The 25,031-nt window shown below is 46.4% G+C and overlaps 1 protein-coding gene across 1 annotated transcript in view; it reads right to left on the bottom strand.

Moving 5' to 3' along the window:
* osbp2b (oxysterol binding protein 2b) overlaps nucleotides 1–25,031 on the bottom strand; it is a gene marked incomplete at its 5' end in the record, with an annotated part of 157,014 nt that overhangs the window by 46,270 nt on the left and 85,713 nt on the right. Inside the window, one exon of the mRNA XM_084323278.1 lies at nucleotides 5,287–5,537. Coding sequence (XP_084179404.1) covers nucleotides 5,287–5,537 — 251 coding nt within the window. The remainder of the gene's footprint in view (nucleotides 1–5,286; nucleotides 5,538–25,031) is intronic.

Raw genomic sequence — 25,031 nt, 5'->3', positions numbered from 1 at the left:
CGGGGGGCGAGGGCATGGAGGGACTTGTAGGTGAGGAGCAGGAGTTTGAAGGTGATGCAGAACTTGACTGGGAGCCAGTGGAGGTGAATGAGGGTGGGGGTGATGTGCTGCCAGGGCTTGGTGTGAGTGAGAACCCTGGCAGCTGAGTTCTGAACATACTGGAGCCTGTCCAGGGCTTTGCTGGGTACCCCGAACAGGACTCCGTTACAGTAGTCCAACTGGGAGGTGATGAATGAGTGGATCAGGGTCTCAGCCACAGAGTCTGAGAGTGAGGGTCGGAGACGGGAAATGTTTTTGAGGTGGTAGAAGGCAGACTTGGTGACGGATTTGATGTGGGAGTGAAATGAAAGTGTGGAGTCAAGGGTGACGCCCAGGTTACGGACTTCGAGAGACGGGGAGATGGAACAGCCGTCAACGTGGAGGAGGAGATCTCCAACCTTCCCGAGCAGTGCCTTGGGGGCCACAACCATGAGCTCTGTCTTTTTGCTGTTCAGTTTCAGTAATTTGGTTGACATCCAGGTTTTTATGGCGTGGAGGCAGTTGACTACAGACTGTGGGGGGAGCTGGGAGGATGGTAAGGTGCTGATATAGAGCCGAGTATCATCAGCATAACAATGAAAGTTGAGTCCGTAGTGACGTATAATCTGACCGAGGGGGAGCATGTAAATGGTGAATAGTAGGGGACCCAGCACGGAGCCTTGGGGGACACCGTGGTTGACTGGGGCCGGGGGGGAGGATGAGCCGCTGACGCTGACGAACTGAGATCTATTTGTGAGATATGAATGAAACCACATGCATGACATACAGGTATATAGTACTGTTACATTTGTGACATATACGATATGCAAATATACGATATGCAAATATACAGTACTGTTACCCATAGATCCTGACAGAGTATATACATATGATGGGGTGGGGACTGTACATTAGGAGGGGGTGGGGTCATATCAATATGGCACAGTGCCAACAATACAGCTCATTGGCCAGGGTTGTCATTTAATGATGATCACCTGTTATATGATCAAAATCACCTGTTAAAAGAACACGCCGCGAGCCAAGAAGATAGATACCAGTTTCCTCTCTCTGTGCGTTCAGTAGAAAGCTATCTGGCTGCACGTTAGCCTAGCTTAGCACAATGAATGGAAGCGGACATAGCCGGTTAGCCTTCGGGAGAGGTGTTAGTTGGACAATGCCTAGGCTAACCGGCCATGTCCGCTTCCATTCATTGTGCTAAGCTAGGCTAACGTGCAGCCAGATAGCTTTCTACTGAACGCCCAGAGAGGAAACTGGTATCCATATTCTTGTCTCTCTCTGCAGAAGACGATAAGCTAATTTCCCAAAATGTAGGCGTGTTCCTTTAATGCTATCCTATCGGTAATCAGTGATGGGAATAACGGCGCTATAAGTAACGGCGTTACTAACGCCGTTCGTTTTTTCAGTAACGAGTAATCTAACGGATTACTCTTCCAATCTTAATAACGCTGTTACCGTTACTGCAAAAAAAAAATGCGGCGCGTTACTATGAATGAACCTGTTTCTTTCATCAGACAGATCTCTGCGCTGAGAGGCAATATGTTCTTCCTTGTTTAGTGGGCAGTGCGCGAGACAAGCATACATGCTGACGATTGGCTGAGGTTGAGTAAAATGTCATGGTAAGCCAATCAGAGGTAGAGGTGGGCGGGTGCCTCCAGAGTCTGACACACAGCCACAACACGAGCGACTCAGTCAGCGTGAGACCGCGGGACCGTGTAGTGTACGTTTTGAGCCCAAATAATCCAAAACGAATCCAACGAACAACACGAGCGACTCAGTCAGCGTGAGACCGTGGGTCCATGAGCGTCTTTTGTTTACTCTTGTTGTGTTGCAGTGCAGGGCACTGGCTGCAGTAGTGGCTCTACTGCTGACAGCCTTATCAACAGTGCTACACTTGCTGGTTTAATAGCACAGTCTGGTGCGCAGAGATATATATATATATATATATCTGTATGTCATGCATGTCTTAAATGTCATGATTAGATTAGTTTAGATGATTCGATTCGATTCTTATATCTGTATGTTGTGTATGTCATAAATGTCATGAATTGAAAATGGGGGACCCTGATGTAAACAAGACGAAAGTCTTAGGTCTGCATCCCCTTAACAATTGTGTGTATTGAGCAGTACTGTATTGTACCCATTCTGCAATCTGTTAATTAAAATGTTCAATCAATCAGTATATATTTGTTATTTATTTTTGGTATAGTGCTTAACAAGCATAATTTAATGTTGCCCAGTTGTGGCCTGTTGAGGGGCAATACATATCAAAAGTTCCAAAACATCTATTGTGTTTGAATTTGTATGATCCACTATATAAACATAGTAATTATAATATCTACATACATGGCATTTGATTGGAGGCTAGTCTCACTTTGTCCCACAGCAACATTAATTATCTTACCAAGTTGTCCTGGCACATCCAGAGTCCTATCGAGTAGGTATCTAAAATATTTCACACTGCCAAAATCTCAAGCCAATCCTAAAAGGTCAAAGTGCATGCGACCCTACACTGAGTCAGCTGAAACACCATTCACCCCCTCAACAATCATACATGCAACACAACCAAGGAACATCCTGTCAGGACACATACGGCGCGTTTCACCTGAAATAAACATTCACTGAACTGGACGCAAAACACAGCTATCCGCTCAGACGTGCGACGGAGCCATTGTTTAACACATCAAAGCCAACCAGAGCAGTGCAGCAGATAAGACAAACCTTGTGTGTTAGTCTGGGTAACGTCTGGGGTAACGTCTGGGTAACGTCTGGGTAACGTCTGGGCGGGTGCAGCTGGAGAGGGTCTGTCTGTCTACCGGTGGGCTGGTGCAGGGGAGCTCTCCTACAACATTCCTCTAGGCTGGGAGGATCTATGGTTAGTGTGTGTGTGTGTGTGTGTGTGTGCGTGTGTGTGTGTGTGTGAGTGTGTGTGTGTGTGTGTGTGAGTGTGTGTGAGTGTGTGTGAGTGTGTGTGAGTGTGTGTGTGTGTGTGTGTGTGTGTGTGTGTGTGTGTGTGTGTGTGTGTGTGTGTGTGTGTGTGTGTGTGTGTGTGTGTGTGTGTGTGTGTGTGTGTGTGTGTGTGTGTGTGTGTGTGTTTGTTTGTGTGTGTGTGTGTGTGTGTGTTTGGTGGGGGGGGTTACAGGGGCTATTCTTGTCCTTGCTCCTGGTCAGATTTAGTATCACTCCTTTAGCACTCCTATCAACTCTCCCTGAACTCCCTGTGCATTTACTACCGTTCTGTATGGCCAATGGAATTGAGTGTCACCGCCATTGGGGGAGAATGGAACGGGGCCAGATACAGTACTGGATTTCCTGTCCTAATCCCAGGGATCTAATCCAACACACACACACCTTACTGTGCCACCGCGGCGGTGGCATTTCAAAACCTGACCCGCCGAATACCAGACATAGCTTTGTCAAATGTAACTCGATACATTACTGTATAGGGGTTTGGAACTCTGCAAACACTGTACTGTAAGCGATCTAATGTCTATATCCACTCTCTAGCTGGGACATAGATGGCTCCCTCCTATTCCTGTCCAAGGCTACTATATGGATATATATATATATTATATATACTATATGCTTAATGGATGCTAAGGGCCAATCCCAATTTCCTTCCCTTGGCCCGCTAGTTTTGGGAAGGGGTTGACATTTTTACTTTGTTTTTTATCAGGGCCTAGAAACTTAACCTACAGTCTAGTTTAACCACACTACCAAATGGTTAACCCTTTCACTGCCACACAACAAAGGGTTAACCCTTTCACAACCACACTACAGAAGGTTGACCCTTTTCACAACCTTTCATGATTCAAGATTCAAGAGGTTTATTCGTCACATACATGGTTACCATCTGTAGTGTGGTAGTGAAAGGTTAACCTTCTGTAGTGTGGTAGTGAAAGGGTTAACATAATGATAGGCCCTCTTCCCGGCGTACTCAATACTGCAGCACCCAAGTTTCAGCGCCGTTACTCAGCTGAAATAATTGTACCCTTCCTGCTGAATTGTCGTACAGAACTTGTAAGTCGCTTTGGATAAAAGCGTCAGCTAAATGACAAAACGTAAATGTAAATGTACCAACTTGAAAGGAAATGCTGACTAATGTGCAGGTGTTATACCCTAGTTTCTCACAGGATATGGCGGCCGTGTCTTCTCCTCCCTTTAGCCTCCTTGTTCCCATCACATCCATCATACCGAAGCGCTAAGATCATGCAAATCCCTAGCTATACACAGGATTTAGCACATCCTGGAAGCCCGCGAGGAAACTATAAAAGAAGGAAGGGTCATCATGTCACTGTGTAGAGAAGCATGAATGCACATTGGTGCCAAGTGTGGAAACATTTTGTTCGGCAGACATTGAGTTGAATGGTATCAGCCATCTCCTCGTTTATCTAATTTAAACATGTTATTACCTCGGATGTCAGAATCATCAGCAATTTGTTGCATTGTCAAGCAACTAGCTAACATTTGATATTGGTTGATAGCTTCCCTCACATAGCTGGTATATTTTGCATTTTAATACAGGCTTCAATAGAACTGGTACCAAAGTTTGGCACCAAGCAGAGTATAGAACTTTTATACTTTCCTTGGTACAGTATCCCGGAAACTATAGTTTTGTCAAATGTAACTTGATACATTACTGTTAACATTCAAATAAACTACTGTATCTTTATTTTGATGATACAATATTCCAATGGAAAACACATCCTATTCTATCGGGGTTTGGAACTCAGCCAACACTGTACTGTAAGCAATCTAAGGGGGACTGACTGTTCCGGGGGGGTTCACATGCCTTCGAGCGACATTGTACTATTGTACTTATTTTATGCCTATTCTTAAATCTGCACGTTTACATTGCACTACTTTTATTGTCTTTTATACCTATTCTTATGTCTGAAATGTATGCAATTTTTTTATTTTGTCAATTTGTGTGCTGATTTTATGCCTATGTTCATTTTTTATACGAATTGCTGTGGTGCACTCTGGACTGAGAGTACTATGTAGATAGTTATTAATATTTATTATTGTTATATTGTAGAAATGTGTGCATTGTAGTCTCGACTACATTGAAAATGAGGGTGACCTCAATTGTAATTTCGAGAATAAATAAAGGTTGATGATGATGATCTAATATCTATATCCACTCTCTAGCTGGAACATTATAGATGGCTCCCTCCCATTCCTGTCCAAGGCTACATAGTGGAGGCTAAGGGCCAATCCCAATTCCCTTCCCTTGGCCTGACTACTCACATTGATCATAGCATTTGAGGTGATGCGGAAGAGGGTGGCTCGCTCGTTGACCGCCTTGATCTTCTCTCCTCCCTCCACGGGCACCCTCAGCCCCTCCAGCTCACTCAGGGACCGTTGCAGGGCCGCCCCGTGCTTGGCGATGAGGTCGTTGCACGTGCTGAGGTCATCGAGCTTGCTCACCAGTGTCTTCAGCGTGCCCTGGATCTCGCTGCGGTCCGACCGCGATGTGGGCTCCTCGTCCCCGGAGTCATCTGGAGAGGGAAAGGTCGGAGGTCACACAACTGGATACTGTATTGTGCTGGGTGAACAGAAGGAATGGGACTTGCAGCGTAGTGATTGGTAAATGGACTGCGTTTATATAGCAGCTTTTATCCAAAGCGCTTTACAACTTGTGTGCCTCACATTCAGCCGCTCACTCACACATTCACACACCGACACACACATGTCGCAACATGCCCGGAGACGGCGCATTGATTCGAGACGAGAACTGAGGTTCGGCACTAGATAGCCACTTAAGTATATATACGGCGGCAGGTGCGAACAGTAGCTGTTCAGCGAGTTCAGTGTGATTCTAATGTAGTGAGAAGCAGTTCGTCTAACAGAGCGTTGAGAACCACGTGCGAAGTGAATAGTAAAAGTGTCAGATTTAATGCAGTAACGTCAAGTCCGACTTAGCTTAATGTGAAGTAAAGAGTCGTTAATTATTGTGTATCGTGCCAACAGCAGTTCGTTCGTGTGCAGCATTACCCAGCAGTTCGTTCGTTTAACTAGTGGACCTTAGCCAGTGCGCGTGGACTAAATACATTGGTGCCAGCACACGAGGAGGTCTAGTCGGAGAACCTACTGGACATGTGCACATGGGAACCGACGGCGGCGATTGCAGAACCAGTATTGGTTGGATTATATTGATTGTGGAACGTACCCTTGGAGAAGAGCATCGTTAATCTCCACTGTCGTTTGGATTTAACCACCTTGAGGATCTACATTCGGGCTGGCCTCATGGACCGAGGCTAGCTGGCTATCATCATTGCTATCGTGCAATTGGATTACAGTTATTGCTTTTGATGCTGAGCTTTGGATTATAAGGACTGGATTCTGTACGTGAACCCCCTTCTTCTTCAATTGATCAGACTGAGTATCCGAACATTCCTCTCTCCTCCAGAGCTTACAACTCTGGGAGGAACCCCCTTGTCTCCAGCGGTACCAGCGTTTCCCCCTATAATTGCCATCCTACGCCAGGCGGCGTTAGCCTAGTACCCCATCGTAGGAATTATTCTATTCCCACTGACTTCTGCTACTGACTGACTTATGCATATTCTTCGCCATACAAGCGCGACCCTAATTCTCATATCTGTACATTTACTGCATAATAATAAATACCCTCAATGATATTTCTTTGTCCCGTGCCGTGTTATTATGAGTGTCTGCCATATTTAGATGTACTGTCTGGCCAGTAATACTAAGTACATAACTAGCAGTGGTTTAATCTATCACAATCTTTAATACAGTCAGGGTTTTGTAACCCCTCAGTTACAGAATGTATATAATTTAATATTATTTATATTATTTTAACATAAAATGTCAGCAACAGCGTCATGTTGTATATTTAATGGTTAGAGTTACAATGTTACAAAGTTGTCGTAAAGTGAGGAACATCTGATGAAAATAAAACATGTTTTCAAAGATTCATCGTTAGAACTGTAATAGTACTATTAATTACTCATATCGGTATTCTGTACTAGCCAAGTACCCACATGTACTGTAAGTAATAGGGCTGTCACTTTAACACAAAATCTAATTCAAAATGCGTTGCAGACTTGTAGACAAGTTCGAATTCGAATTCGAATTTCAGTGTAAAAAAAAAAGAATAAAAAAAAAAAGTCTATTTAAAAGTTTTGCCTACTTTTTTTTTTACCATGGTATGTTTGGTATCATTATTTTCAGCACAGTCTCACCTGTATATGAAGTGAGCGTTTAATTTTTTTTATAATAATATTATATATATATATATACTTTTTTTCAAATTCGCATTTTCCCTTCAAGTTCGAATCTCGTGTTTTTATGTAAATTCGAAATTAATTTCGAAATTCAAAAATAATGTAACAGCCCTAGTAAGTACTTGTACTTGGTCTGAAAAAAAAGTGGTAGTAGGTTACCTGTATGGTGTCAGTACTACAGATTGGATGTAGCAATGCAGCACAGATATGAACAGGCTTTCCTAAACCTGGATGGCAGGATATCAACATTACGTTATCAACCCTATGGTACCAATTACAAATAAATACAAATAACTAGTTTGGAGATGCACCCCCCCCCCCCCCCCTAACTGTTTTTCCAAAATATCGCCCTAGGATTCATAACACCATTTTGACAATGAATCCAGGAGTCCCAGCTTCAGCAGTATGCAGTGAGGCAGTTTATAATCAATATCAGAATCAGAAAGGTCTTTATTGCCAAGTATTCTTTTCACATACAAGGAATTTGCTTTGGATGTTACTGGTGCGACATTAGCGGACATACATTAACAGACACTTGAAGAATTACATGGATGCCGTTTCTCCCCTGCAACATGTCTTTATAGTCTCCACGCGCAGCAACATAAACGTACAACGCCATTGATTTTGTTTGAAAAAACACAGGTTGGCCTCCTGAGCCACGCACTGCAATCAATAACTGTGCTGTTTGCATTTTGCATACAGGACAAACAGGTCCACTGACGACGCGGTCTCCCAGGTACTGCACAGCACCCTCTCTCACCTTGACCGTCAGAAGGGGGGCTATGTGAGACTGTTGTTCATTGACTACAGCTCAGCGTTCAACACCATAGTCCCACCATGGCTATGAACAACTCATAGCCAAGCTCAGGGACCTGGGCTTGAACTATGACCTCTGCCAGTGGGTCTTGGACTTCCTGACGGGCAGACCCCAGGTAGTGAGAGCAGGCAACTGCACCTCCTCATCCATCACCCTCAACATAGGGGCCCCCCAGGGCTGTGTTCTGAGTCCCCTCCTCTACTCCCTGTACACACACGACTGTGTGGCTCAGCGGAGTAGCAACACAATCATCAAATTTGCTGACGACACAGTGGTGGTGGGCCTGATCTCTGCAAACGACGAGAGGGCCTACCTGGAAGAGGTCAAGGTCCTGGCGGGATGGTGCCAGGAAAACAGCCTCTCCCTGAACGTCAGCAAAACAAAGGAGACGATTGTGGACTTCAGGAGGTCGGGGGTCAAGGACTACAGCCCCCTCAGCATCGACGGGGCACCGGTTGAGAGAGTGAACAGCTTTAAGTACCTCGGAGCCTACATATCCGAGGACTTGACATGGACCACACACATTGACAGTGTTGTGAAGAAGGCACAACAACGCCTCTACTTCCTCAGGCGCCTAAGGAAGTTCCAAGTCAGTCAGAAGATCCTTAAGAACTTCTACTCATGTACAATAGAGAGCATCCTGACTGGCAACATCACCTCCTGGTTTGGGAATAGCACTGCACAAGACCGAAGCAGACTACAAAGAGTGACACGTTCAGCCGAACGCACAATTGGAGGGGGGCTCCCCACCCTCCAGAACATTTACAACAAGCGGTGCAGGGGCAAGGCTAAGAGAATCATTAAGGACTCCAGTCACCCGAACAACTGCCTCTTTGAACTGCTGCGGTCAGGCAAGCGATACAGGAGTCTCAAGGCGAGCACAGAAAGACTCAGAAGAAGCTTCTATCCCCAGGCCATCAGGCTGCTCAACGAACAATGAACACTACACAACAACCATCAAACGCACATAGCACACACATCCACACGCACACACACACTTTAAACAAACACACTGTAGCACCCACTCCCCACACTTTATATTTATTGATAAAGGATTGCACTACAACTCGTACACCTTACTGTAAATTGTACCTAAATTGTACCTCATCCCATTTCTGCTTTGCACTATATAGTATTGTATATTAGTACACTGCATAGTATTGTATATTATATGGTAACTCAGTTACGTCTATTCTGCATCGAACATTATACATATGTCTATACTGAACACTGTGACCTCATTTTCTACTTCTAATTTACATGCTATACTATGTTATTTGATACTTATCTTGTCTAGCACAGTCTCTGGAGCGTAACAGTAAGAAGCATTTTGTATAAAAGTATTCTGTACTTCTGTATGACAACTATTAAAGAAACTTGAAACTTGAAACCAGACTGGTGGACAAGCTGATCGAGCTGGGTCTGAGCTCCGCCCTGAGTGCCTGGGTACTGGACTTTCTGAGTGAAAGACCCCAGGCGGTCAGGGTGGGGGGTCAGACCTCCAACACCATCACCCTGAGCATCGGGTCCCCCCAGGGCTGTGTTCTGAGCCCCCTGCTGTACTCACTCTACACACACGATTGTGTGGCCAAGTTCAGCTCCAACTCCATAGTGAAGTTCGCAGACGACACGGTGGTGGTGGGGCTGATCTCGGACAACGACGAGAAGGCCTACCGGGAGGAGGTTGAGGTACTGGAACGCTGGTGCCAGGACAACAGCCTGCTCCTGAACATTGGTAAAACCAAGGAGCTGATCGTGGATTATAGGAGAGGACAGCAGGAAACACACACACCACTGATGATTAACGGGGCTACCGTGGACAGGGTGAGCAGCTTTAAGTACCTGGGGGTCCACATCTCAGAGGATCTGACATGGTCAACACACATAGACACAGTAGTAAAGAAGGCGAAACAGCGCCTCTACCACCTGAGACAGTTAAGGAAGTTCAGAGTATCGGGGAAGATACTCCAGTCCTTCTACTCAGGAGCTGTAGAGAGCATCTTGACCGGAAACATCACTGCCTGGTATGGAAACAGCACGGCACAGGACAAGAAGGCCCTACAGAGAGTGGTGCGCTCAGCCGAGCGTACCACGGGTAGGGGTGGACGGTATAAACGGTATACGGTATAAACGGTATGAATTTGCTCTACGGTATGGATTTTGACTATACCGTGTAACCGGTAGCGCAGCTCTAAAATAGCAATGACGTCATGTAACCACAGCGCGACTATTTCACTCGCATTTGCCCCTAAAAATAGATAGAATTAGTCATAGATAATAGATATGTGCGAACTGGAAAACGTTATTTAGGAGGCTTCGCGCAGTGGGCGTGCCAGCCCCTACCGCACGCATGTAAACACGGGTCTAGTAGTCTAGTGGGACGGGACATGGGAGGACGGCGGCGTCTCCCTGAGCTAACGTTAGCTTAGCTACCGTTACAAAATGACCCAGTCAACTATTCACTTTTAGTTTAATACATGATGAGGCATTGTCTAACCGAACGGTATCTAGTCGGCCAGCTACCGATAGCTCCTGACATCAACAAACGCTCCACAAAGTCTAGTAGAGACGTGTATGCTACCTGTTAGCTCACGTTAGCGCAAGTTAGTTCACCGTTCAAAACGAAATGTCCCATTGAACTAAATAATACACTGAGGCGTTGTATTAACGTTATATATCCGGCTAGCAGTAGCTACAGATAGCTCCTGATATCAATGTCTTATAACACTGATTCGATGCGTATTCGAGCTGAGGGCTTGCTGAGCACAGTTAAGTAACGTTATACAAATAGGGTCCAGGTGCAGCGCCGGTAAATCCTGGCCGTAGCTCTGCTCGAGGCTACTCGAGTATAGGTCCAGGTGCAGCTCCGGAGAATCCTGGCCGTAGCTGGAGGCTACTAGAGTACACACAGACAGTGGAGCTTGTTGCATGGTGGCGATGTCTCGCAGATAATACAAGTACAAGTCTAATTATATAATATATATATTTTATAAAAAAAAAATTATATAAAATAAAATAAAAATGTTTATCAAAAACGATGATACCGTGATATATACCGTTACCGTCTATGCTTCAAATTATACCGTGATATAAATTTTAGACCATACCGTCCACCCCTAACCACGGGTATTGCACTACCTCCCCTGCAGGTTCTATACAACAAGAGGTGCAAATCCAGAGCCTGCAGAATAATGAAAGACCCCCACCACCCCAATAACAGCCTGTTCCAGCTGCTGAGGTCAGGCAGACGCCTGCGAACCCCAGCTACTAGGACAGACGCCTGCGAACCCCAGCTACTAGGACAGAGAGGCTTAGGCTCAGCTTCTTCCCCCAGGCCATCAGAGCCTTGAACAATGAACATTGAGTGCCACAGAACACTGAACTATCCACTATCCACACACAAGCACACATGAACACACACACGACACGCTCACACACTAGCAGCCACTTTAACACTTTAACATGAGCGGGCACACACTCATGCCGCACACACGCACACTTATGGCCAAAAGGAAAGGCCACTTTAAATTAGTATAACAACAGGAACAGTGTATTGCACTACCAAAGCTATCTAGCATGTCCTATATGCTCTGTAAATAACTATGTACAGATACCGAGATGTCACACCATGTTACCTGTTACCTGTTTATTGCACAATGTTGTTTGTTTATTGGATTCTATTATATGTTGTACCACTGTATTGCACATAGTTGCGGGCAAGACCACCCGCATTTCATTGTATACTTGTATGCCGTGACAATTAAAACTCTTGACTTAACTTGACTTAACCTCCCCCTCTATGACCCAGAGACCCTGGCCGCCCCCCCCCCCCCCCCCCTCTACCGTGGATGACTCACAGACACTTAAAATGGAGAACGGCGAGCTGGGAGCCTCCGGCAGCACAGCGTTAAATCACTACAGACAGGCAGCCAGCAGCCTGGTCTGTTGTTGTGTTACAATACACATTTCATTCATTACACATTTGGTATAAATACACAAATGGAAGCAGCCTCTTTCTCTCTCTCTCTCTCTCTCTCTCTCTCTCTCTCTCTCTCTCTCTCTCTCTCTCTCTCTCTCTCTCTCTCTCTCTCTCTCTCTCTCTCTCTCTCTCTCTCTCTCTCACACATACACACACACACATGATCTAGTAACTAAGAAATTAATAAACAAACATTTAACAGTAATCAGTAATGAACAAACATCAGTAATGAAATGTGTTAATTGGGCAGCTGTTAATTTTAAATGTACAGCTGTTTTCCACTGAAACACACACACCACACACACACACAGTCACACACACAGGACAGCTCTTCCATACCGTCGAGCTTCTTACTGCACCAGTTGGTTACTCAGGGTCATACAGAATGCACCAGAACAGTGTGTCAGCATCTGTGCACCACTACACACACACACACACACACACACACACACACACACACACACACACACACACACACACACACACACACACACACACACACACACACACACACACACACACACACACACACACACACACACACACACACACACACACACACACACACACACACACACACACACACACACACACACACACACACACACACACACACACACACACACACACACACACACACACACACACACACACACACACACACACACACACACACACACACACACACACACACACACACACACACACACACACACACACACACACACACACACACACACACACACACACACACACACACACACACACACACACACACACACACACACACACACACACACACACACACACACACACACACACACACACACACACACACACACACACACACACACACACACACACACACACACACACACACACACACACACACACACACACACACACACACACACACACACACACACACACACACACACACACACACACACACACACACACACACACACACACACACACACACACACACACACACACACACACACACACACACACACACACACACACACACACACACACACACACACACACACACACACACACACACACACACACACACACACACACACACACACACACACACACACACACACACACACACACACACACACACACACACACACACACACACACACACACACACACACACACACACACACACACACACACACATGCCTGTATGCACGCACTCTCACTGAAGGACAGAAATATATCCCAGGTCAGGTCCGGAAACAGACAGTATGACAAACCTATTTTGAGATTGAAAGGATTGGACAGTTCAATGAGCTAGAGATAACCAGCATCTTGAAAGGTCAAACACAGTTCAATGACCATGATGACCAGCATCTTGAAAGGTCAAACACAGTTCAATGACCATGATGACCAGCATCTTGAAAGGTCAAAGACAGTTCAATGACCTTGATGACCAGCATCTTGAAAGGTCAAAGATAGACATCGAGAGGTTTTGTATCAGATTTTTATCATCAATTACTAACATCCTCGTATGAAATCCTCCACCTAGACTCAGTCTGGAGGAGGGATATACCAGACCTGGAAATACATTTTGATTGGCAAGAAGCCTGGGCAAATGTTCGACTTGCGTCACGTAACCTGGACCATCAACAAATCAATCTTAACTATATTCATAGGACATACCTGACTCCTATAAGACTGAACAGAATGGGTCTTAAACAAGACTCCAGATGCTCCTTATGTACAAATGGGGATGAGGGTACATTTATGCACATGTACTGGGATTGCCCACCAGTTAAGATATTCTGGAAAGAAGTGACCCAGCAATTATCAAATCTCTTAACTCTGAATATACCTGTACACCCCTCTGTATTACTGTTGAATGATGTTTTTGAGTTTGCAGTCCCTATACAGCTAAAGAGATTGGTTTTATCTGGTATCACAGCGGCTAAAAAGCTGATAGCATCACGATGGTATCAACCGGAAAAAAATTGCCGGAAGGTCTGGATTCTTACATATCTCGAGGTGATTTATCTAGAAATATCTACAGCAAGAATTTTGGGTCTCAGTGAATCCAAAATTACAATGTGGTTAGAAGTGGTGGAGAGAATAAAAGATAGCATATGAATGGTAGTGCCTGGTTAGGAGCGAAGGATAATGGATGGATTATCCAAGGGGGGGCCCGGGGGGGGGGGGGGGGGAGCGAGCAAGAGCATATGTGTGTAGGGTATTAGATAGCAAGTATTAGGTGTATGTCTTGTATAATACATTTATTTAAGTGGTGATTTCATTGGATGTGCACTGTTAATTAATGCTTGTATATCTAATTTTATGTTGTTATGTTTATGTTTATGTGTTTGTTTAAAAAATAATAAAAAAAAAATATATAAAAAAAAAAAGATAGTTCAATGACCGTCACCTTGATGACCAACCAGCATCTTGAAAGGTCGAACAAACAGCATCAGATATTAAAGTGAAATGTCATCTCAGGGCAACACATTGCTATGGCTTGTTCAGAGAGGGAGATTTGTGAACGATGATGACAGAACCCACACATCCTGTTAGAGCCAGTATTTAGATTTTTATAAGAAAAGCCACTTAATTGTGACGTCTGTAGTCAACGCACTATAAAGGACTACAAATCCCACAGCGCCTGGCGCTAAAGCCGCAATGAAGGCAACCTGTTGAGAGACGCGGTCGGGAAACAGTTTTTAACCGTTTCATATCGATTCATATAGTTTCATATCGATTCATATCGTTTCATATAGTTTCATACCTTTTCCTACCTTTTCATAACGTACCGTTTTGTATTACACGTACATACAACTTGTACAAATACCCTTTAAGTTATAAAGTTATATAAGCATTATCAAGAAAGAAAGAATACCTAAGTTGTTTGTTATTTTCTTTGAGTTTTGCCTATTTTCTTTTGAATATTGTAAAGGCCTATTTTCTTTGTTGCATGTGCAAATGTTTGGTACTTTATTTTGAGCAAACACATCGCAACATCATCGAAACCATCGGAGGCCAAGCAACACTTCGAACTGAGTAATTTTTAGGAAAGAAACGAGTTAGAACTGTCTGTTTAAAGCGTCTAGTGGCTTGATGGAAAGACTGATTGATTGATTGATTGATTGACAATGGAAGGAAGCCATGACACATCCATTACACCATCACTGATCTCTATCTACTATCTGCTCTGTTAGGACAAAGCCCATGATTACAGGTTAAAAAGAAATAGATAAAAAAAACGAAGGGGCCTCTTATTTTCTTGTCCAGAGGAAAGCGGATCAAATTGACCTATCTCAAACCCGCCCTCTTTTCTTGATCCTCCAATCACAACTCTTGCTTTCCTCTGAAGTTGTGATTGGAGGATCAAGAAAAGAGGGCGGGTTTGAGATAGGTCAATTGATCTTCTACCATTTTCCCATCACATGACAACAGGGACAAAGTGGCGACGTGTTGTTTGTCGTTCAACATACGTCTAATGATGAGGTCCTTAACATTCTGTCGTGTGGCAGTGAAAGGGTTAACAGGGAACATTTAATATAGGCCTTGTGGGTGGGTGGATGTGATTGCACGTGTGTGTGTACGTGTGTGTGTGTGTGCGTGTGTGTGTGTGTGTGTGTGTGTGTGTGTGTGTGTGTGTGTGTGTGTGTGTGTGTGTGTGTGTGTGTGTGTGTGTGTGTGTGCGTGTGTGTGTGTGTGTGTGTGTGTGTGTGTGATAAATCAACTAATTGAAGGGTCAAGGACGCCGCCCATGTGACATCCATACTGGAGTAAGTTAGGTAGGAACTATGAACCAGCCTCAACACTGGAGCCCTTGTTCTAAGATCTGAAATAAAACCATCAGAATGACCATCACCAACCCTTCCCTGATACTGGAGAGGTTATTAAATTATACATATATTTTTAAATAGAATGCATTACAGATTACCTGCAAATTCTTTTGTCAGCAATGTAATTCATTGGATTATACCAACTCAGTAATGTAATCTGTTTGCATCTCTGATCACAAAGAAAGCCTTTTTACCTGATTACCTGCATTTAGTAAGGACCCCTTCTGTAATCTGATTCTCTCCTGAGTGTGGCAGTCCAGAGTGTAGTGACTCGTATACATTTAGAAACCTATGGATCGTTTAAATTTAATAATGCAAGTTAACCCTAACCCTGTGTTTTTCTGTGTGACAAATTATTCTTATACGAGCGAGAGAGAGAGAGAGAGAGAGAGAGAGAGAGAGAGAGAGAGAGAGAGAGAGAGAGAGAGAGAGAGAGAGAGAGAGTGTGTCAGGTTGTGTCACATAGAAAAGGTCTGTTTTGCAGTCAGCAAAGGAGACTGTCACTCCTAGGAGGCAGTGCCAGCACTACACACAACTCCAAAGGACATGGCAGCTTGCTCTGACCTCAGTGGGAGTGGCAGCTTGCTCTGACCTCAGTGGGAGTGACTGACACCACGCTGGTGAACCTATTTACACTGCATCTTTTCAACAGCGTTTTCAGTTGCTAGGTAACGATATCATTGTTCCAGCTGAACATCCGATTCGCAACATTCAACCACGAAAACGGCAGACGAAGTTACTAAATTTAAAGCGGCAATGTGTAATTGCTCTATTACTGAATTAAAATTGATAGTTCAGATTTTTTTTAGATCGGTCTTGAAACAGAAAAGTTTTAATCCACACCACAACACAAAACAGCAGTCCTTGCACATTTCCAATCTTCCCGGTTCGCTCGCAACCCATCCAGAACTCTGACCGCGTGACTCATGAGTAAGCTAATGGTTATGCATCAATTTCATTAACGGCAAGTATTTCATACCACTTCAGGTCAAATATTCAACACACCACTCACTTTGGTGGTCTGGTGCAACCAGCTTGATCATCCTTCTCGTGACACCAAACATATGGCCAGAACAAATGAGACATGATCGCTTCTTCACGCACAGAACGCGGGGTATCATATATTTGGCAACAATGGAAGGCAAATACATAGTCGCCTCGATCACCACAAAACCAAGAATTCAGTCTGCAAGCAAAGAAAGAAAGCACACAGATGCTACAGAGTAAAGAAGCTCATGGGAAATGTACACTGTATTGAAAACACAGAGACAGTATCACTCACAGCCAGCAGGAGCCACTATTACACATTATCGCTTTAATTCCTGAATTTCTGTATATTGGCAGGTGAAAATATTACAGGTGAAAATGTACTACAATATCATAAATCACAGGCCGCCATTCTCCTAAAGGAACGACCCAGCATGCTTGGATTGCAGCAGTCCATTTCATCCACACTCTACCGGATCTTTCCAAGGACGAGCATAATGTCATGCACTTGAAAAAAGGTCCTATAACATGGATCTCACTCACACCAAATAAAAACCACAAAGCCTAAGAGCCCCCAGGTCCATCGTATCCGATGACAGCTCATTAACAAACACAACATGGATGCAGACTCAGCTTTCGTAATGTGTCTATCATTTGAAAATCATACGGCAGCCGGAGTTTACCCAGAGCGTGAAAGTGAATCAGTCACAGACAGACAGAGGGCTGGTCTTAACGGGCTAGTAGTCAGGGAGCATTGGCAATTACCACAATCTGATTTGGCAGACTGACCCTGCCACCCGTCAGACAACCCTTGACTAACAACAACACCCCGACACATTACCAGACCGAGAGAGAAGACACCAAACACCATGACCCACAGAGGACTAGATATCCCGACATAACACATGATGTTACGTTACGAGAACAAAAAGAGACACATACAAGCTTTCAACACATCAACAGAGCCCTGTGCTGTCAAACAGCTTAGGATAAACCAAACAACTGATCAAGTAGCCTATCATCCATCGGTCCCCTAAAGAGGGGAAGAGGGAGGGAGCAGCGAGAGGGAGGAGAGATGGAGGCGGAGGGAGGGAGAACAGGGAGAAAGAAAAGGGACAAACATCTCTCACCGCATCTGCACTCTCTGGCCTCCATCTTCACCCAGAGGGTGCCCAGCGAGCCGCCTCTGACGGGTGATATAATGCGTAAACGTGCTGAATGGGCTTTCAGAGAGAGAGAAACGCCTTTGTTTTCCGGCCCGGTGGAAGAGGAAGACAAAAACCCAACGGTCCAGAGGAGCCCTGCCCTGCTGCGCCAACTAGAGACTAGAGAGACGGCCGGGATCACAGTACGACCCACCCCCAGCCACCCCCATGACCAGCCAGCGCACGGACTGGGAATTGAATTACGGCAAAGTTCAATCGACTTACCATAGAGAGAAAAGAGAGAGAGAGATAGATAGAAGGCAAGATACAGTGACTGTGCAGAAACTCTGTAGCCGCGATTACAGGAAAGAAAAACACAGGGTAGTTAGTTGGCTGTGCAATCCTCCCAGGTTTGAGACTAATATCCATTATAGTGTAAAACCTTATATCCTGTAGGTAGAACCGGGTATTTATTTATAAACTCTGTAGGTAGAACTGGGTATTTATAAACTCTGTAGCACTAGGAGAACATGTATATAACTTGTTGTGATTGTTGTATAGTATAGTTAGTAACAGCAAGTATAGCATAGGGACATAGAAGAAAAACTGCACATTGTATAGGTATGTACATAGGATCCAGTGCCTTTAAGCGATTTATTAACATGTCTATTTACCATGTCTATTCTAGTTCTATCTTTTTTATTATTATTACTATTACTATTGTTTTTATTGCACAATCGAAGCGGGCATGGCCAACCGCATTTCACTGTATGCCCTGGTATGTATGTGATGAATAAAACTCTTGAATCTCTTGAATCTTAAACCCCACACACCCTCTGCTGGGGTTTGAACCCAGGTCCTTCTAGCTGTGAGGCAACAGTGTTAACGTAAGGTTATGTATATAACCAAGTTCTATGAATACTCGTGCCTAGCACTGAATAAAAAACTCCACAATGTACCTTTACATACCGGCATCCGTCTCGCCACACCCCTATCCGCTTACCTTCATAAGCAGGTGTGTGGTCACCTACTCGCCTCCTTCCCAAACTTTCACCACAAGGCGAGATCAAGGGCCGCAGTGGCGTCCTGACGCTGAGCGTCACCAGTATTCATAGAACTTGGTTATATACATAACCTTACGTTCTATTTCATTCTGGCCTCCGCTCAGCGTCAGTCTGCACAAGAGGAGCTGAGCGGAAGCCAGAAGCTCGACAAATGTACCCCGCTGAGGCCCCCCACAACCATCAGACCGGAGAGGACCGAGCCCCCCCGACCCTCCCTAATGGAGGGATACCCTCCCTATTGGAGGACGGGAGGGAGACGGATCCGACCGTGCGAAGAGGAACTCGAGCAACTCAACGCACAGGGTGAGCAGACCGTGGCTTGACCCCACGACTACGCACACGCGCAACCCGCATGCCACCAGGGAACGAACGGAAGGAACAACCCTTGTTACTGCCCCCAAAAATCACGGAGTCAAGAGCACGAAGGAAGACCCAGACCCCCTGAAGGGACTGGACCCCCTGGAAAAAAGGGGGCCCGGAGAGGTCAATGACGCCAGGCATCAAGACCTCACCAGGCGGTCACTTAGTGACACCGCCCCCCACATCGCCAGCGTATTTGGACAGGGCCCCTCCAAGAGCGGGCCCTTCCCCCCATTAGTACGCCGCCTGGCACACTGACCCTGCAACACAGGCAGTCAGCATGGCCGTAACTTTGAAGCACTCAAAAGGTTAACCATAACGGAAGCAGGCAGCGCACTGGGGAAACCAGGCAGCAGGCTGTAGACCCGAGCCTGGAGCACTGCGGACGAGACACGCGCCAAAGGGGTCAACTGAAAACAGCACCCCGGCGGAAGGGGCGTATGCTGGCATTGTTGCGCACCATGACAAAGCCTCCATCAAAAAAAACTCCACCCAGAGGGTCGAGGCAGAGAAGGCTGACATTATTGGCAGACGTCATGAACGTGCAGGGGCACACTCAACCGGGTAACCCGGGAGTTGACTCTGCTCCAACACACCAGGGAATCAACCACCCTCTTGGTACCACATACGGTGGTTGTTCCTATAACCCCTCAAGAAAAAACTCCAAAACACACCTGCGGGTATACACCAGCTATACCGCAGTACAAGTGTTTCAGTTTCCAAAAAGGGTTATCCCAGGCCTACGGTTTCAACGAAACATTACTTCGGAACGGGCCTGGCGGCTCGAGAAGCACACAGGGTTACCAGAGGAAGTTCAGAAGACCACCCCAACAGCCCCCTCTTCGCTATGCGTGAGAGAGGAGCGAAAGAAAAAGGAGAACCAGCCCCTTGATGATAGTGTCAGGTACAACATGTACCCAACAAAGGGTCTCCATAACGCCTAACCCTGTGACACCCGGGCCGACCCGGCATTTTTCCCCCCGAAAAAAGCACAAGTCCCTCAGGGTACCAGAACAGCAGATCTGCGTTTCCGGCGGGCAACGGGTTAACTGACCTGGACCAGCGTGACCAGAACCAGTCCCATGCCCTAACCACGCCGACATGCCCACTCCAGGAGAGGGGGTAGGTATGCGTGTCGATCTAAAACATGAAAAGAGGGCGCCACCCAGACGGTCCCATTTGTACCGCGCTCAGTGGCCCACCCCAAGGGCGTGAGACCCCTCTACCTATGTCCTGATCTATTCCGTTAACATCCCCCAGATATGAACGAGAATCCGTCGAGACCCAGTAACAGGCTCTCGGAAGAGGAAAAAATCCCCCATCTCAGTTGCCCTATAAAAACGCTGTTTTAATAACAAGCAACCAAGGCGTACTAGCCTCCTGCATGATTCTTAACAGAAACACCCCGAGCCAGCAGTATGTACGCGTTGAGACCCAACACATCAATGGATAGTCTAACCAGACACCAGACATTGGTCCTTCAAGTCGCCTGGGAGAACGACAAGAAGTTTGTGGTGCTTCATATTCTCCACTCTTTTTATTTATTAAAAAAGAAAGAAACACCGACTGACATGAATCCCACGTGACGCGGCCGAGGGTAATTTTTTTTTACATTCTTACATCCCGCCACCCTCACCACAGAGGAGAGACGGGACTCCTCAGAGAGACTTCCCACGTGAGCCATAGATTGAAAAGTCACGGTAACATTGAGTCATGTGACCAACAGACTTAAGTTACACGTATATCGAGCGTAGTAGAACAGTAAGTTCTTACGCTCTGCCCCGACAACTTGACAACAACAGACCCTACATACGGGTCTAAAACTCACGGAAGCTGTCGTCCAATAGAAACGTGCTTAGTGACGTTTGCTATGACGGGGGGAAACCCAAGACTCAACCGCCTGTGATAGGTGCGGAGTCTGGGAACCCCCCCCCCCCCGTGCCAAGCTGCCTAACAGCTTGGCCTTGACCAAATGAAAAGAGAGTCCAATAAACCCCCTGACCAATCAGAAGAGGGAAGGAGGGGTTTATCCGGTACCCCCTCGCAAGCCCAACCCTTGCAATACGACAACAACAAACAGCCATACGATACCTTAAGTAGCAAAATGCTAATGAACAGCACAAGCTAATTCAATGCACGCTAGCCACAGACACATCTGTGAACAGGGTTTATAACAAGGCCAAGTTGTGTATGTGTGAACCCGACACCCGTATCCATGTTGTAAGACACAGAAAATCTGATAGAGAGAGAGAGCGGCTGAGCCGCGGTACTTTTTCATACGAGCATTACTGCAGACCAACACAATAGTGTTGCGGCTCAATATCACTGTTTAAGCAACAGAGCACACAACTAACCTCTACCTTTATGTGAAGATTCAGGTCGAGGCAGAAAAAACCTTTTTCAACCGAGTGTAGGCTGCAGGCCTTGCTTAAGCTCTAACATGAATGTAACGTCTAGCCCTCTTATCAAACCCATACTAGCGAAAGATTCACATGTTGCATGTTTGGTGAATAAACACACAGTTTGTAACAAAAAATACAGTCCCTCTTTTTAGGAGGGACTCTTTATATATGTTATAAAATTATATGTGGGCCGGGAAGGGAACAGGGGGGGACCATAGAGGGAAAAAGTCAATTATTTTTTAGCGACGCCCCCCACGAGCCGCTCGGGACTTGCCACCCCGTGGAGCCCCGGAGGGACGGTAAACGATCGGCGGCTGGTCATGACGATCCCTACCGTCACCTCCGGGCGTAGATGGGCCGGCTGCAGTGGCGGAGGCGTCCTCTCTCCTCCTGGCCTTCTTCGGCGAAGGGCCAGCAGTGGCGGTGGTAGCAGCGGCGGCGGAACCTCGACGACGTGCCTGCCGTCTGACTCCACAGGCGACATCGGGCGAGGGGAAATGAGGCTGGAGCACGGAGCGCTCCTCCTGCATCTCCCTGCAGGTTGAGGTCATCAGCTGCAGTGCCGACCCGAATAGTCCAGCATCGGAGAGGGGTGCCGTCAGAAGTGGAGTCCTCTTCTTCTCCGGCACACGCGCCTGCTCCAGCCAAAGGTGGCGCTGGATTAGAGTAGCCAGGGCATGCACTTTCCCAGCGGCTATAGCCTGCGGCTGAATCAGATGCAGGATGGCTCCTGCCGCCTGGGCGAGCTGATCATGTTGTAAATCAGTCAGCTCCGTGCCGCCCGTCAGTATCCCGGACATGAATCTCGCCAGCTGCGCGATGTTAGAAGTGGCAGCCAGAGATTGCGTTGCGGAGATAAATGACTGGTCACTCCAAAAAGCCAACCGCCTCGCCGATTTCCCTTGGGGAACCGGCTTCCGTAACGGCTCCCACACCACCTCAGGACAAAGGAGTGCCGCCATCGGCCTATCAAGCCGAGGCACGCCCTCCTTCATGCCTTCTACCAAACCCACCACCCTCGTGACTTGCACGTAGGCGGGGGTAAGGCCCATGATGTGGGAGACCACCTGTCCCTGACGGACGTAGGCCTCCATTGAGGGGAAAAATGGACAGACAACGTCCACCCCTCTCACCGGGCGACGTTGCCATAGATGACCTATGAGATCGTCAGGAATAGGAACAGGCAGTGGCTGCGGCAGCGGCACGCCGTTTGCGACTGCCGCCGCCGCCATGAGCTCGGGGAACAAAGCACGCAGTTCCCCCTGCATACTTTCCCCCACCGAGCTCGCGTCCCTCACATGCAGCAGACTACTGGTTAAGGAGCCACATTCTGATGTGGCTGATAGCAGGGAATCCCGCCGCCGAGTCGGAGGTTCTAACCCAACATCTGCGTATGAGGACATCCCAAGGAGACATCTCACCCCCCTCCAGTGTTACCTGGACGGGCGGGGGACATGTCTCCACCGGGGCTTCGAACAAGAACCTGTCCGCTTCTACCATGTAGTCCTCTGTTTCCATCGGCCATGGAGAATCAGACGCATCCTCATCCGGCTCCAGCAACTCACCAAAACCAGGCCGTTCGCGTCTGCAAGCCACCATCTTGCGACGGGAGCGAGCTGACGCAAAAAGTTTGCGTCTCAAATCCCCCGCAACCAAAGGCGTCGGCCGCCCAACAGCGGACGACTCCCCGGAAGCAGAGGAACCAGAGCCGGAACCAGGCCATCGCACAGGAGACGGCGCTGGTGCACCAGCTCCTTGGAAAGGCAAACTATCCATCGGACGCCTACCGGGCGTGGCTGCCGACCACGAGAGAGGCCTCAACCCCGCTCCAAGACGTACGACAGAGGCGGCAATGGAGAACCGCTGGTGAAGGGTGACGTTGCGAGCGCGACCCTCCGAGGTAAACATTATGACTTAGCTTTTTTCTTTTTAAATATATGAGAGAAGAAAAAAGCAAGAAAAAATTTAAACACGTATCAACTTTCTTCAACTAAACAACCTCGTCAAGTGTGGGTATCTACCGAAGGCACTTCCTTGTGGTGAAAATGAAGAAGGAGGCGAGTAGGTAACCACACACCTGCTTATGAAGGTAAGAGGATAGGGGTGTGGCCAGACGGATGTCGGTATGTAAAGGTACATTGTGGAGTTTTTTATTCAGTGCTAGGCACGAAGTGAGGTTAGTGCAGACTGACGCTGAGCGGAGGCCAGAATGAAATATAACCACTGTTCCATCTCTACATGCACATGCCATCTGCGTTTCTAAAGAAAATCAAACTTCTCATACTCGCGTTAATGAATATTTTCCCACCAACGACAGAAAAATCTAAAGGCTCTCTATCTTTTGACCAAATTTCATACTGAAAATGAAGATCAAGTGAGCTTTTAGTTTTTCCCCTTATGCTCCAAGAGAGGTTTCTGTCCTCCCTGAGCTCGCCTCAGGACACTGCGTTACCGTTTGACAGGTGTACCGTGACCCCAGTCAGACTCCCCACCTGCCACTGGTGCCACCTCCCATCTGGCAGGGCCGGGCGCTTCACTCCAGAAGCGAGCGCCGGCTTGGGGCTCGCCCTCCCCACCTCTAAACAATATGAATATAAATCTTGACGGCCATCGTGACTGGTAAAAACACATTCACAAGTTCAACAACAATAATAGAGAGGTCAAGCGTTCTGTCGTGATGTAATCAAATGGGAGCTCCGCCCATAGTGGTGTTCAGAACGCAGTCCGAGATGATACTTTTAATTGGTAGAACAAACAGCCACTCAAATTGTAGCCAAACCCTGTGTGCACACAATGGTGTTTGTCGCTTGATGATTTGCATTATTCTGCATATTAAATCTATGTGGTCGATTGTTTTATTTTTTAAATGAAATGCTAATAAATAGGCTATATCTAAAAAATATGACTGGTAATAATTGATGATGACCAAATTTTCCTGACCGTGTCCGTCATCATGACGGAAAACAAGAAAGTCTAGCGTAACCTCCAATCATAGCAGGGTCGGGATCAATTCACTGTCATTTCAATGATTTCCTTTATTTTGAATTCATTTAATTGAAAGTGAATTGATCCCAACCCTGATGGTTTTATGATACCAATGATGGTATTATATTTATGATATGGAACAACGCTCTTATCTATGGAACATGTTGCCCTGGCAAGGA

This window comes from Notolepis coatsorum (genome assembly GCF_963971535.1).
Source record: "Notolepis coatsorum genome assembly, chromosome: 10".
In the NCBI taxonomy this organism is placed as follows: domain Eukaryota; kingdom Metazoa; phylum Chordata; class Actinopteri; order Aulopiformes; family Paralepididae; genus Notolepis; species Notolepis coatsorum.
This window is presented reverse-complemented; position numbering and strand designations above follow the sequence as displayed.